The 16205-nt window shown below is 46.0% G+C and overlaps 1 protein-coding gene across 1 annotated transcript in view; it reads right to left on the minus strand.

The window, feature by feature from the left end:
- Positions 1-15451: 15451 nt before the first annotated feature.
- ARID3C (AT-rich interaction domain 3C) overlaps positions 15452-16205 on the minus strand; it is a 293711-nt gene continuing 292957 nt past the window's right edge. The window contains exon 7 of the mRNA XM_075343926.1: positions 15452-15737. Coding sequence (XP_075200041.1) covers positions 15589-15737 — 149 coding nt within the window. The 3' untranslated portion in view covers positions 15452-15588. The remainder of the gene's footprint in view (positions 15738-16205) is intronic.

Below are 16205 nucleotides of genomic sequence, written 5' to 3' on the forward strand. Positions count from 1 at the left end.
TCATCTCAATACTCCATACTCCTCTCTATACTCCATACTCCTCTCTATACTCCATACTCCTCACTATACTCCATACTCATCTCTGTACTCTATGCTCCTCACTATTTACTTCATTCTCCTCACTATACTCCATGCTCCTCTCTATTGTCCCCACTATTCTCCATGCTCCTCTCTATATGCCATGCTCCTCTCTATTGTCCTCACTATACTCCATGCTCCTATATACTCCATGCTCCTCTCTATAATCCATACTCCTCTCTATACTCCATGCTCCTATATACTCCATGCTCCTCTCTATACTCCTCTATATACTCCATGCTCTTCTCTATACTCCATGCTCCTCTATATACTCCATGCTCCTCTCTATACTCCATGCTCCTCACTATACTCCATGCTCCTCTTTAGAATCTATACTCCTCTCTATACTCCATGTTCCTCTCTATACTCCATACTCCTCTCTATACGCCATGCTCCTCTCTATACTCCATACTCCTCTCTATACTCCATGTTCCTCTCTAGAATCCATCCTCCTCTCTATACTCCATGTTCCTCTCTATACTGAATACTCCTCTCTATACTCCATACTCCTCTCTATACTCCATGCTCCTCTCTATACGCCATACTCCTCTCTATACTCCATTTTCCTCTCTATACTCCATGTTCCTCACTATACTCCATACTCCTCTCTATACTCCATGTTCCTCTCTATAATCCATGCTCCTCTCTATACTCCATACTCCTCTCTATACTCCATACTCCTCACCATACTCCATGCTTTTCTCTATACTCCATACTCCTCTCCATACTCCATGCATTCTCCTCACTATACTCCATACTCCTCTCTATACTCCATACTCCTCTCTATACTCCATGCTCCTCTCTATACTCCATCCTCCTCTCTATACTCCATACTCCTCACCATACTCCATGCTCTTCTCTATACTCCATACTCCTCTCCATAATCCATGCATTCTCCTCACTATACTCCATACTCCTCTCTATACTCCATACTCCTCTCTATACTCCATACTCCTCTCTATACTCCATGCTCCTCTCTATACTCCATCCTCCTCTCTATACTCCATACTCCTCACCATACTCCATACTCCTCTCCATACTCCTCACCATACTCCATGCTCTTCTCTATACTCCATACTCCTCTACATACTCCATGCATTCTCCTCACTATACTCCATACTCCTCTCTATACTCCATGCTCCTCACTATACACCATGATCCTCTCTATACTCTATGCTCCTCACTATACTCCATACTCCTCTCTATACTCCATACTATACCCCATACTCATCTCAATACTCCATACTCCTCTCTATACTCCATACTCCTCACTATACTCCATACTCATCTCTGTACTCCATGCTCCTCACTATGTACTTCATTCTCCTCACTATACTCCATGCTCCTCTCTATTGTCCCCACTATTCTCCATGCTCCTTTATACTCCATGCTCCTCTCTATAATCTATACTCCTCTCTATACTCCATGTTCCTCTCTATACTCCATACTCCTCTCTATACGCCATGCTCCTCTCTATACTCCTCTCTATACTTCATCCTCCTCTCTATACTCCATGCTCCTCTCTATAATCCATCCTCCTCTCTATACTCCATGTTCCTCTCTATACTGAATACTCCTCTCTATACTCCATACTCCTCTCTATATTCCATACTCCTCTCTATACTCCATGCTCCTCTCTATACTCCATTTTCCTCTCTATACTCCATGTTCCTCTCTATACTCCATACTCCTCTATACTCCATGCTCCTCACTATACTCCATCCTCCTCTGTATACTCCATCCTCCTCTCTATACTCCATACTCCTCTCTATACTCCATCCTCCTCTCTATACTCCATGCTCCTATATACTTCATACTCCTCTCTATACTCCATGCCTCTCTATACTCCATACTCCTCTCTATACGCCATACTCCTCTCTATACTTCATCCTCCTCTCTATACTCCATGCTCCTCTCTATACTCCATCCTTCTCTCTATATTCCATGTTCCTCTCTATACTGCATACTCCTCTCTATACTCCATACTACGCTCTATACTCCATCCTCCTCTCTATACTCCATCCTCCTCTCTATACTCCATACTCCTCTCTATACTCCATGCTCCTCTCTATACTCAATACTCCTCTCTATGCTCCATACTTCCCTCTATACTCCATGCTTCTCACTATACTCCATACTCCTAACTATGCTCCATGCTCTTCACTATGTTCCATACTCCTCATCATACTCCATGCTCTTCTCTATACTCCATACTCTATACTCCATGCATTCTCCTCACTATGCTCCATGCTCTTCACTATTGTCCTCATTATCGTCCATGCTCCTATATACTCCATGCTCCTCACTATACACCATGCTCCTCTCTATAGTCCATGCTCCTCTCTATTGTACTCACTATACTCCATGCTCATCACTATACTCCATGCTCCTCTCTATACTCCATGCTCCTCACTATACTCCATGCTCCTTTCTATACTCCATGTTCCTCTCTATACTCCATCTTCCTCTCTATACTCCATGCTCCTCTCTATACTCCATGCTCCTCTCTATACTCCATCCTCCTCTCTATACTCCATACTCCTCTCTCTACTCCATGCTCCTCTCTCTACTCCATGCTCTTCACAATACTCTATGCTCTTCACTATACTCCATACTCTTCACTATACTCCATGCTCCTCACTATACTCCATACTCCTCTCTATACTCAATACTCCTCTCTTTGCTCCATACTTCTCTCTATACTCCATGCTTCTCACTATACTCCATACGCCTCATCATACTCCATACTCTTCTCTATACTCCATACTCCTCACTATGCTCCATGCTCTTCACTATTGTCCTCATTATACTCCATGCTCCTCACTATACACCATGCTCCTCTCTATAGTCCATGCTCCTCTCTATTGTACTCACTATACTCCATGCTCATCACTATACTCCATGCTCCTCTCTATACTCCATACTCCTCTCTATACTCCTTACTCCTCTCTATACTCCATGCTCCTCTCTATACTCTATACTCCTAACTATGCTACATGCTCTTCACTATGTTCCATACTCCTCATCATACTCCATACTCCTCTCTATACTTTATGCTCCTCACTATACTCCATACTCCTCTCTATACTCCATACTCCTCACTATACTCCATGCTCCTTTCTATACTCCATGCTCCTCTCTATACTCCATACTCCTCATTATACCCCATACCCATCTCTATACTCCATACTCCTCTCTATACTTCATACTCCTCTCTATACTCCAGACTCATCTCTATACTCCATGCTCCTCTCTATACTCCATACTCCTCTCTATACTCCAGACTCCTCTCTATACTCCATACTCATCACTATACTCCATACTCCTCTCTATACTTCATACTCCTCTCTATACTCCAGACTCATCTCTATACTCCATGCTCCTCTCTATACTCCATACTCCTCTCTATACTCCAGACTCCTCTCTATACTCCATACTCATCACTATACTCCATACTCCTCTCTATACTCCATACTCCTCACTATGCTCCATGCTCTTCACTATACTCCATGATCCTCACTATACTCCATACTCCTTTCTATACTCCATGCTCCTCACTATACTCCATGCTCCTCTCTATACTCCATGCTCCTCACTATACTCCATGCTCCTCTCTATACTCCATGCTCCCCACTATACTCCATACTCCTCTCTATACACCATGTTCCTCTCTATACTCCATACTCCTGTCTATACTCCATACTTCTCTCTATACTCCATATTGCTCTCTATACTCCATGCTCCTCTCTATACTCCATGCTCCTCTCTATACTCCATGTTCCTCTCTATACTCCATACTCCTCTCTATACTCCATGCTCCTCTCTATACTCCATACTCCTCTCTATACTCCATACTCCTCTCTATACTCCATGTTCCTCTCTATACTCCATACTCCTCTCTATACTCCATGCTCCTCTCTATACTCCATGTTCCTCTCTATACTCCATACTCCTCTCTATACTCCATCCTCCTCTCTATCCTCCATGCTCCTCTCTGTACTCCATACTCCTCTCTATACTCCATACTCCTCTCTATACTCCATGTTCCTCTCTATACTCCATACTCCTCTCTATACTTAATACTTCTCAGTATACTCCTCTCTATACTCCATGCTCCTCTCTATACTCCATCCTCCTCTCTATCCTCCATGCTCCTCTCTGTACTCCATACTCCTCTCTATACTCCATACTCCTCTCTATACTCCATGTTCCTCTCTATACTCCATACTCCTCTCTATACTTAATACGTCTCAGTATACTCCTCTCTATACTCCATGCTCCTCTCTATACTCCATACTCCTCTCTATACTCCATACTTCTCTCTATACTCCATATTCCTCTCTATACTCCATGCTCCTCTCTATACTCCATGCTCCTCTCTATACTCCATGTTCCTCTCTATACTCCATGTTCCTCTCTATACTCCATACTCCTCTCTATACTCCATGCTCCTCTCTATACTCCATACTCCTCTCTATACTCCATCCTCCTCTCTATACTCCATGCTCCTCTCTATACTCCATGCTCCTCACTATACTCCATGCTCCTCTCTATACTCCATGCTCCCCACTATACTCCATACTCCTCTCTATACACCATGTTCCTCTCTATACTCCATACTCCTCTCTATACTTAATACTTCTCAGTATACTCCATACTCCTCTCTATACTCCATGTTCCTCTCTATACTCCATACGTCTCTCTATACTCCATATTCCTCTCTATACTCCATGTTCCTCTCTATACTCCATACTCCTCTCTATACTCCATGCTCCTCTCTATACTCCATACTCCTCTCTATACTCCATCCTCCTCTCTATACTCCATGCTCCTCTCTATACTCCATACTCCTCTCTATACTCCATACTCCTCTCTATACTCCTCTCTATACTTAATACTTCTCAGTATACTCCATACTCCTCTCTATACTCCATGCTCCTCTCTATACTCCATACTTCTCACTATACTCCATACTCCTAACTATGCTCCATGCTCTTCACTATGTTCCATACTCATCATACTCCATACTCCTCTCTATACTCTATGCTCGTCACTATACTCCATACTCCTCTCTATACTCCATGCTCCTTTCTATAATCCATACTCCTCTCTATACTCCATGCTCCTCTCTATAATCCATACTCCTCTCTATACTCCATGCTCTTATATACTCCATGCTCCTCTCTATACTCCTCTCTATACTCCATGCTCCTCTCTATACTCCATGCTCCTCTATACTCCATGCTCCTATATACTCCATACTCCTCTCTATACTCCATGCGTCTCTATACTCCATACTCCTCTCTATACGCCATACTCCTCTCTATACTTCATCCTCCTCTGTATACTCTATGCTCCTCTCTATACTCCATCCTCCTCTCTATACTCCATGTTCCTCTCTATACTGCATACTCCTCTCTATACTCCATACTACTATCTATACTCCATCCTCCTCTCTATAGTCCATGTTCCTCTCTATACTCCATACTCCTCTCTATACTCCATGTTCCTCTCTATACTCCATGCTCCTTTCTATACTCCATGCTCCTCTCTATACTCCATCCTCCTCTCTATACTCCATACTCCTCTCTATACTCCATGCTCCTCTCTATACTCCATGCTCTTCACAATACTCTATGCTCTTTACTATACTCCATACTCTTCACTATACTCCATACTCCTCTCTATACTCAATACTCCTCTCTATGCTCCATACTTCTCTCTATACTCCATGCTCTTCTCTATACTCCATACTCCTCTCTATACTCCATGCATTCTCCTCACTATGCTCCATGCTCTTCACTATTGTCCTCATTATAGTCCATGCTCCTATATACTCCATGCTCCTCACTATACACCATGCTCCTCTCTATAGTCCATGCTCCTCTCTATTGTACTCACTATACTCCATGCTCATCACTATACTCCATGCTCCTCTCTATACTCCATACTCCTCACTATACTCCATACTCCTCTCTATACTCCATGTTCCTCTCTATACTCCATACTCCTCTCTATACTCCATGCTCCTCTCTATACTCCATGCTCCTCTCTATACTCCATACTCCTCTCTATACTCCATACTCCTCTCTGTACTCCATACTCCTCTCTATACTCCAGACTCCTCTCTATACTCCAGACTCCTCTCTATACTCCATACTCGTCTCTATACTCCATGCTCTTCACTATGCTCCATACTCCTCTCTATACTCCATGCATTCTCCTCACTATGCTCCATGCTCTTCACTATACTCCATGATCCTCACTATACTCCATACTCCTCTCTATACTCCATGCTCCTTTCTGTACTCCATGCTCCTCTCTATACTTAATACTTCTCAGTATACTCCATACTCCTCTCTATACTCCATACTCCTCTCTATACTCCATACTCCTAACTATGCTCCATGCTCTTCACTATGTTCCATACTCATCATACGCCATACTCCTCTCTATACTCTATGCTCCTCACTATACTCCATACTCCTCTCTATACTCCATGCTCCTTTCTGTACTCCATGCTCCTCTCTATACTCCATACTCCTCACTATACTCCATGCTCCTTTCTATACTCCATACTCCTCACTATACTCCATACTCCTCTCTATACTCTATGCTCCTCACTATACTCCATACTCCTCTCTATACTCCATGCTCCTTTCTATACTCCATGCTCCTTTCTATACTCCATGCTCCTCTCTATACTCCATACTCCTCACTATACTCCATACTCCTCTCTATACTCCATACTCCTCTCTATACTCCTCTCTATACTCAATACTCCTCTCTATACTCCATCCTCCTCTCTATACTCCATGCTCCTCTCTATACTCCAGACTCCTCTCTATACTCCATGCTTCTCACTATACTCCATACTCCTAACTATGCTCCATGCTGTTCACTATGTTCCATACTCCTCATCATACTCCATGCTCTTCTCTATACCCCATACTCCTCTCTATACTCCATGATCTTCACTATTGTCCTCATTATAGTCCATGCTCATCACTATACTCCATCCTCCTCTCTATACTCCATGTTCCTCTCTATACTGCATACTCCTCTCTATACTCCATACTACTATCTATACTCCATCCTCCTCTCTATACTCCATGTTCCTCTCTATACTCCATACTCCTCTCTATACTCCATGCTCCTCTCTATACTCCATCCTCCTCTCTATACTCCATACTCCTCTCTATACACCATGTTCCTCTCTATACTCCCTACTCCTGTCTGTACTCCATACTCCTCTCTATACTCCATGTTCCTCTCTATACTCCATACTCCTCTCTATACTCCATGCTCCTCTCTATACTCCATCCTCCTCTCTATACTCCATACTCCTCTCTATACACCATGTTCCTCTCTATACTCCCTACTCCTGTCTGTACTCCATACTCCTCTCTATACTCCATGCTCCTCTCTATACTCCATACTCCTCTCTATACTCCATACTCCTCACTATACTCCATGCTCCTCTCTATACACCATACTCCTCTCTGTACTCCATACTCCTCTCTATACACCATACTCCTCTCTATACACCATACTCCTCTCTATACTCCATACTCTTCTCTATACACCATACTCTTCTCTATACTCCATACTCCTCTCTATACTCCATACTCCTCTCTATACTCCATACTCCTCTCTATACTCCAGACTCCCCTCTATACTCCGTACTCCTCTCTATACTCCATCCTCTTCTCTATACTCCATACTCCTCTCTATACTTCGTACTCCTCTCTATACTCCATACTCCTCACTATACTCCATGCTCCTCTCTATACTCCATGCTCATCTCTATACTTTTCTCTATACTCTATGCTCCTTTCTATACTCCATTCCCCTCAGTATACTCCATACTATACTCTATACACTTCACAATATGCACTGCTATGTGTTGTGACATCAATGCATTTTTAGCAATATTTACAATCTTGTTGTGAATATTTTGTCTTTGCTCCAGAAATCTTCCCAAATCTCGCACTTCTGAGTGTATGTGATCATCCTGCCCCATTTGTTGTCTGGTTCTCGCATCTGTTGCCGAGTATTTGTTCAAGAAGTGGTGGATGGGACCCGACAACTGCGGCGGGCTCATTTCTTCTGTGGTTGTCGCTCTTCTTTCCTGACTGTCCACCCTACGTATCTTTCTTTTCCCTATGTGTGAGCTCGGCCCCATCACTGCCCCTGTCCATCTTTCTGAATCTTTCAGACGGGCAGAATTTCGAGAAGAAGACGACACAGCGACACCAGGAATATTTTATCATTTATTGTCATTTTTTTTTTTTGGTTTCTCTATTCCCCTGAGCACCACAATCCAGCATTCACCTAATATACTGGATCAAAGAAAAAGATTTCGGCAGACGAAGGAAAACTGAAGCTCAGATCCACATTGCAGGTTCTGACCGTTGAATATTGTATCGGGCGGAGAGCTCATATTGTATCGGGCGGAGAGCTCATATTGTACCGGGCGGAGAGCTGATAATGTACCGGGCGGAGAGCTCATATTGTACCGGGCGGAGAGCTCATATTGTACCGGGCGGAGAGCTCATATTGTACCGGGCTGTAGCGCATGCTCAGTACATAGACACGGATACAGCAGGGTGTGCAAAATGTTCTTGTTCTTAAAACTGGAAAGCAGCAGAATTATGAATGCAGCTCTGGGTGTCACCAAAGTATAAAGAAGGATGTGAATTTGGGTTGATGCAGCAGAGCCAGTAATCACCGTTATACGGGTCAATCAATGGGATGGATTGTGAACAGACCACTTGCTTGGAGGAGGCTACAATTTGGTCACAATCAATGGCTCCTCCACCAGGAATAGATCTATAAGTGGAGGTAATGACGAGGTCAGAACCTGCAATGCGGCTGCGCGGAGCCATCTAGATAGAGACTAAATGTTACAAGGAAAACAGCAAAGAAAGAGGAAACGTAAAACTGCTGAAGTAGAAAAAAAGCATAAAAACAATAATTACACAGTTGTGAAGCCTCCTGCCCGCTGCCACGTCAGGAACATGAAATGTGCACATCGCGGATCTTTGGTAGAGAGGGTAGCCATAAACCCCATATACTTCAATGTAAATAGCGAGCACGGGTGCCACCATCACTCGGATTCACGAGAGACAGCGCATTCACCAGTGTCCAGGACTTACTTGTCCATGAGAGGTGGAGGTATGGTGGCGAGATGATAGCGAGGCCTCAGTACGTGCCAGTCTCAAAGCCTGTGTCAACTCCATCCAGGCTTTCCCAACCAGTACAAGACGCCATTGATGTAGCCCTTCCCTAGTGCCTTCACTGGTATCAAGAACGCGGTCCATCAACAAGTTCAAGAAGACCATAAGAAGATAGTGCCACCTCAGAGAGGTTTCCTCCACAGTCGTAAGCGATGACAATGGACGCCTCACATGAGTCTTCCTCAATATGGAGAGACGAGGTGTCGGAAGGGCAGGGTGGGAGTCATCATTACACCTTGGCCTCTGCCATAACGTTCCTTCCCGTTAGAACCTTGTATAAATATAGAAGAATGAGGTAGACGTCGTCTCGAATATTCCCTTCTTTGGTATTTAGATAAAAATGGCAAAATCCAGTGACTTAGTCCAGGGCAAAGGTAAAATGATAAGAGACATGGATGATTGGATATGATTTAGCAATGAGGTCATTCCCCCCCTGTGCACAACGCATCCAACAAAGTCCTTGATGGTTGATGGTGATGAATGGGGTAATAGTACTGATGGAACGAAGACAAGACGCTGGTGAGACCACCCTAAAATATAACTATGAGAATGCAATAAAAGGGTCAGGTGTGGGGGACGGCGGGGGTCTGCATGTCGGATGGTGGTCCCGCTGTAAGGACATGACACTGCACCGGTACAGATTGGAATTAGAGAAAGGAGAACCTGGGTCCAGTCTGGGCACAATACAATCCATGGCCCAACTTGCTAGAGGCAATGATGGGCAATATGGCGCAAGTGCCTGACCGGCTTCAAGGAGGGAGACTCCAAATGAGCCCGGGGTTCAGAGCTCCTGCAATACGTGTCTCTCGATTGGATCAAAGCTGGTGGCCCGTGATTTCATGGGCATGGAGTAAAACAAAGTGAAAACACAATCAAGACCCATATGGTCAGATACAGCTCGGAGAATTGCCTACTGGACACTTCACAAACCCTGTAATAAATTACAATATTGTGGCGAGAAAATGCTCGGAGCCGGTGACAATGTATGAATTTGAGGGAGATGAGCCCCACTGCTCGTACTATCACTCCCATCAGATATATGACAATTAGTTCTCTGCACAGAGGTGTGCGGCGGGAGGTTGCGCAGGATAAAGTGCTGGTGAGAAGCGCCGTTATCACAGGCCTCTCTGTATCACCAGTGATTAAGAGAGCACAGTCTGACACATGCATTGATTTTCTCTTTACCGAGCTGTGAAAAGGTCAGTGGCCACGAGGCAGGTTGGGGGCTCAGGGCTCGGGGGTCTACATGGAGCAGATGCACTAAGGGGATGATTTAGATGACATTAATAATAAGGTGTTCAATGTAAACTCAGAATCACTTAATCTGATCGTACAAGGAGACTTCACTGATTAGGACTCACTCAGGAGCAGGCGAAAGGTCAAAATGAAACAAGACAACTGCAAAGGTTCATGTCTCTGAGGTCTCCCACCTCTGAGGGCTCCTGTCTGTGAGGGCTCAAGTCTGTGGGGGCTCCTGTCTGTGAGGGCTCATATCTGTGAGGGTTCCAGTCTGTGAGGGCTCCTGTCTCTGAGGGCTCGTGTCTGTGAGGGCTCATATCTGTGAGGGTTCCAGTCTGTAAGGGCTCCTGTCTCTGAGGGCTCGTGTCTGTGAGGGCTCCTGTCTGTGAGGGCTCATGTCTCTGAGGGCTCATGTCTGTGAGGGCTCATGTCTGTGAGGGCTCATGTTTGTGAGGGCTCCCACCTCTGAGGGCTCATGTCTGTGAGGGCTCATATCTGTGAGGGCTCATATCTGTGAGGGCTCCTGCCTGGGAGGGCTCATGTCTGTGAGAGCTCTCACCTTTGAGGGCTCATGTCTGTGAGGGTTCCTGCCTCTGAAGGCTCATATCTGTGAGGGCTCCCACCTCTGAGGGCTCATGTCTGTGAGGGCTCATATCTGTGAGGGGTCATATCTGTGAGGGGTCATGTCTGTAAGGGTTCATGTCTGTAAAGGCTCCCACCTCTGAGAGCTTATGTCTGTGACGGCTCATGTCTGTGAGGTCTCGCACCTCTGAAGGCTCATGTCTTTGAAGGCTCCTACCTCTCACCTCTGAGAGCTTATGTCTGTGAGGGCTCCTGCCTCTGAGGCCTCATGTCTGTGAGGGCTCCTGCTTCTGAGGACTCATGCCTGTAAGGGCACCCGCCTGTGAAGGCTCATATCTGTGAGGGCTCATGTCTGTAAGGGCTCATGTCTGTGAGGGCTCCCACCTCTGAGGGCTCATGTCTGCGAGGGCTCCTGCATCTGAGGTCTCATGTCTTTAAAGGCTCCCACATCTGAGGGCTCATGTCTGTGAGGACTTCCGCCTCTGAGGGCTCATGTCTGTGAAGGCTCCTACCTCTGAGGGCTCATGTCTGTGAAGGCTCATATCTGTGAGGGCTCATGTCTGTAAGGGCTCATGTCTGTGAGGGCTCCCACCTCTGAGGGCTCATGTTTGTGAGGGCTCCTGCCTCTGAGGTCTCATGTCTTTAAAGGCTCCCACCTCTGAGGGCTCATGTCTGTGAGGGCTCTCGCCTCTGAAGGCTCATGTCTGTAAGGACTCCCACCAGCAGTGAGAGCTCATGTCTATGAGGGCTCCCGTCTCTGAGGGCTCATGTCTTTGAAGGCTCCTACCTCTGAGAGCTTATGTCTGTGAGGGCTCCCACCTCTGAGGGCTCATGTCTGTAAGGGCTCCCACCAGCAGTGAGGGCTCATGTCTGTAAAAGCTCCCACCTCTGAGGGCTCATGTGTGTAAAGGCTCCCACCTCTGAGGGCTCATGTCTGTGAGGGCTCCAACCTCTGAGGGTTCATGTCTGTGAAAGCTCCTATCTCTGAGGGCTCATGTCTGTAAGGGTTCCCACAAGCAGTGGGGACTCATGTCTGTGAGGGCTCCCATCTCTGAGGCCTCATGTCTGTTGGGGTTCCCGCCTCTAAGGGGTCGTGTCTGTAAGGGCTTCCACCTGTAAAGGCTTTCGCCTGTAAGGGGACTCACATCTGTGATGGCTCATGTCTGTAAGGGCTCACACCTGTAAGGGCTCCCATCTCTAAGAACTCCCACCTATTAGGGCTCATGCCTGTTAAGGTTCTCGCCTGAGTGCTCCTGCCTATGAGGTCTCCTGCCTGTGAAGGCTTCCACCTGTGATGGTTCCACCTGTGAAGGCTCCCACCTGTGAGAACTCCTGCCTGTGAAGACTTCCACCTGTGAGGGCACCCGCCTATAAGGGCTTCCACCTGTGAGGACTCCCGCCTGTGATGACTTCCACCTGTGAGGACTCCTGCCTATAAGGGCTTCCACCTGTGTGGACCCCCACTTGTGAGAACTCCCACCTGTAAGGGCTCCCGCCTATAAGGACTTCCACCTGTGAGGACTCCCACCTGTGAGGACTCCTGCCTATAAGGGCTTCCACCTGTGAGGACTCCCACCTGTGAGGACTCCCACCTGTGAGGGCTCCTGCCTGTTGTTTTCACTTGTCCATACAGCAGTCCCTTATGTCATTAATATTGGGCTTTTGAATATAGATCCAATTTGGATGCTTCGTGATCTTTATATACGAGACCCAGAATCTGAGGGGCTGCTGTAGACAAAAACTCCACAATTTTCCTTGGCACCCGCTGCAATCTTCAGGCTGGTGTGAAATGTGCACGGCTAAATTTACAGATCTTAGAACCTAAACCTACTCTTTGAATTTAGACAGTTGTTTGGGCGTTAGTTATCCCCCGTCCCCCTCAACTGGTAAAAGGTGCATTTTATGTCTATGACGCGCAGGACAAGAAGCTGCTCTCAGAATAATCTACTGTTACTTCTCTCTGAGAAGAAGTAATGAGATAAGGAGCAAAATGTCCAACATGGCTGATAAAAAATACCTCATCACTGCCGTCAGTAGAACCGTCACAGACTGCAGTGAAATGAACGTGGTCATATCTGTCTGGTCTTCCCTAAATGTGACCTTCCTTACAGTAATGTCTCCTAGAGGCTTAGACCTGGTTTTGACTGTGGCTTGGTCTCATAGTCAAAGACTTAATCTTTCATACATATGTGGTTTTAGAGTCCATGGACTGGTCTTTACTACAATTGGGTCTTGTAGAGTCTATGGACTGGCCTTTACTACACTGGAATTTCATAGAGTCTATGGACTGGCCTTTACTATACTGGAATTTCATAGTCTATGGACTGGTCTTTACCACAGTTGGGTCTCGTAGAGTCTATGGACTGGTCTTTACCACAGTTGGGTCTCGTAGAGTCTAAGGACTGTTCTTTACTACAGTTGGGTCTTATAGACTCTATGCACTGGTAGTTGGATCTTGTACAGTCTTTGTATTGGTCTTTACTACATTTGGGTCCAATAGAATTTATGGACTGATCTTTACTACAATTGGGTCTTGTAGAGTCTATGGACGGCTCTTTACTACAGTTGGATTTCGCAGAGTCTATGGGTGGCTCTTTCCTACAGTTGGGTTTGGTACAGACTATGCACTGGTTTTTACTACAATTTGGTCCCATAGAATTTATTTACTGACCTTCACTATAGTTAGGTCTCGTAGAGTCTATGGGCTGGTCTTTACTAAAGATGGGTCTCGTAGAGTCTATGGCTTGGTCCTTACTACAGTTGGCTTTTATAGATTCATTGAACTGGTCTTTACTACAGTTGGGTCTGGTACAGTCTATGGATTGGTCTTTAATACAGTTCGTTCTCGTAGAGCCCGTGTCCACTACAGTTAATTCTCATAGCGTTTCTGGGCTGGTCTTTACTATGGTTGGGTCTGGCAGACCCCATGAACATGTCTTTACTACGGTTGGTTCTCACAGACCCCATGGACTGGTCTTTACTACAGTTGGGTCTCGTAGAGTCTTCAGACTGGATGTTACTACAGTTGGGTCTCATACAGTCTATGTACTGGTCTTTACTACAGTTGGGTCTCGTAGAGTCTAAGGTCTGGTCCTTTTTACCACCAGGTAGAGTGATCAGACTGTTTTTCTTCATTGTGTCTCAAGAGTCTATGGACTGGTCTCTACTACAGTCAGATTTTGAACTGGATTCATCTTGAACATGAGCCTCATAGATTCTAAGGACTCGGTTTTTGTAGTCTAAAAAACGGTCTTCAATGTTGGGCCTGACAGAGTCTATGGGCTCGTTCCTGATATAGTATCCAAGGTCTGGCTGTTATTACAGCTTTCGATTGTCTGGATAATTTTTGGTGGATCCCACTAACAATGAGATGTAGGTGATGTGCCCTTTCCCGTGGGCGCTTATCGGACCTCGTCGTTCTGTCAATTACGTTACGTCCTGTCCATGTAGAACACAAAAAAGTCCAAAATACAGAAATCGCAGTTTTGTTGTCATTGTCACACCACCGGATCCAGAGAATAAAACTAATGCACACAGTGAAAGCAAATCTTCTCTCCGGCCGCCCTTCCTACACATTATACTGGCACCATCCCCCCTAATACGTGGAGGCTCCGCGAGAGGATGACGCAGGGTGGAACATTGACATTATAGTTCTCCACCGTTAGCAACAGCAGTGGACATCCCATCCCGGTGATATGAGGGTCTCTGGACAGACCCCTTTGTCGTCTCAGAGAAGGCTGCGTAGGATCTTTGGTTGTCTCCAATGGTTCCTCGATGTGACTTCTTCTTCGTCGCTGTCACATGAGGTCTCCACATATAAATCAGAGGCCGCGGCTCTGAGGACGATAAACTTCGCAAACACAGATTAAAAATAATAATAATAATAAAACTGCACTCGTGTCTACTCTACGCCACATGTCAGCACTGAATAAATTAACCCTTTGTTTGATATCTTTGGTAAAAGCTGCACGTGATGAGTTCATCGCTTCAATTGTCTGATTGCTGGATGTCATCTGTTGAAAAGCGTCGACGCAATGCCCCATGCCCAGAAGAAGGAGGCGCTCCCTGGTGGCCGGAGGGAGGCATCGGGTATCGGGGCTGCTGTACAGAGGTAAGTGCACCTGGCTCAATCTTTGGTATGACACGCCGGGCGGCTCAGTTAGAGGTAGGGTGGTTGAAGCAGGTAGAGGACTGAACGCTGTGGGTCAAGATCTGCTGATGACTGGAGACCTCCAGATTGTAGGGTAGAAGCAGGAGACGTCAGAGAGACCCCCGGCTGCACGGTTCTGCAACATCGCTGCTTCATCCCGGTGCCATTCTGCTCCACACCCATCTATTCTGCATAATGCACCTGCAAGAAGAGTCCTCCTCACCTCCGAAGAAGACCACCCTCCTTGGATGAGGATGTGAGATGTGGTCTGAGGGGCTCTGGATGAGGGTCTACGTGGACTCACGGGGAAGAACTGGGTGGAGTGTGTCCTTGCGATGATGATGACTGTGGAGGGATCTGTGCCGTAGATGGACTGCATCGCTCGTTGTTTTTAATGGAGCTTGTGCTGGACCCTGGAGTGGACGTTGCCCTGTGGGCAAATAACACGCCTGAGGGCAGAAGAAGAGAAACACCTGTAACATGGGCAAAGGACCAAACTGCCCCACATAATATAGGACGAGCGCTCCCACCCCACACGGTGCGGCCTGGTGAGAACAATATGGCCAGTGATATGGGGCTCTACTGAGAGGGGTCCTCGGGGGCAGGGCGACGCATGACAAACCCAAAAGGACTACTGGGGACCACTAGATGCCTTATGTGTGGTGGAGCCATGTACCCGCCATGAATGGACGGATCAGCTTATATAGCAGTACCACATACACTACCGAGCAGGCGAGAACCTGATCTGGAATCCAATTATAAAGGGATATATAACATACATATAACAAACCAACAATAACATGGATCAGACTCATTGCTTCAGCATTTTCCAAAGAAAAACACCCCCTGAACCTCCGTCATAAAAAACGCCATGACATTACTGGGAAAAAAAATTGCTAAACTGTAACTTTAAATGG

The sequence above is a fragment of the Anomaloglossus baeobatrachus genome, chromosome 1 (assembly GCF_048569485.1).
Source record: "Anomaloglossus baeobatrachus isolate aAnoBae1 chromosome 1, aAnoBae1.hap1, whole genome shotgun sequence".
In the NCBI taxonomy this organism is placed as follows: domain Eukaryota; kingdom Metazoa; phylum Chordata; class Amphibia; order Anura; family Aromobatidae; genus Anomaloglossus; species Anomaloglossus baeobatrachus.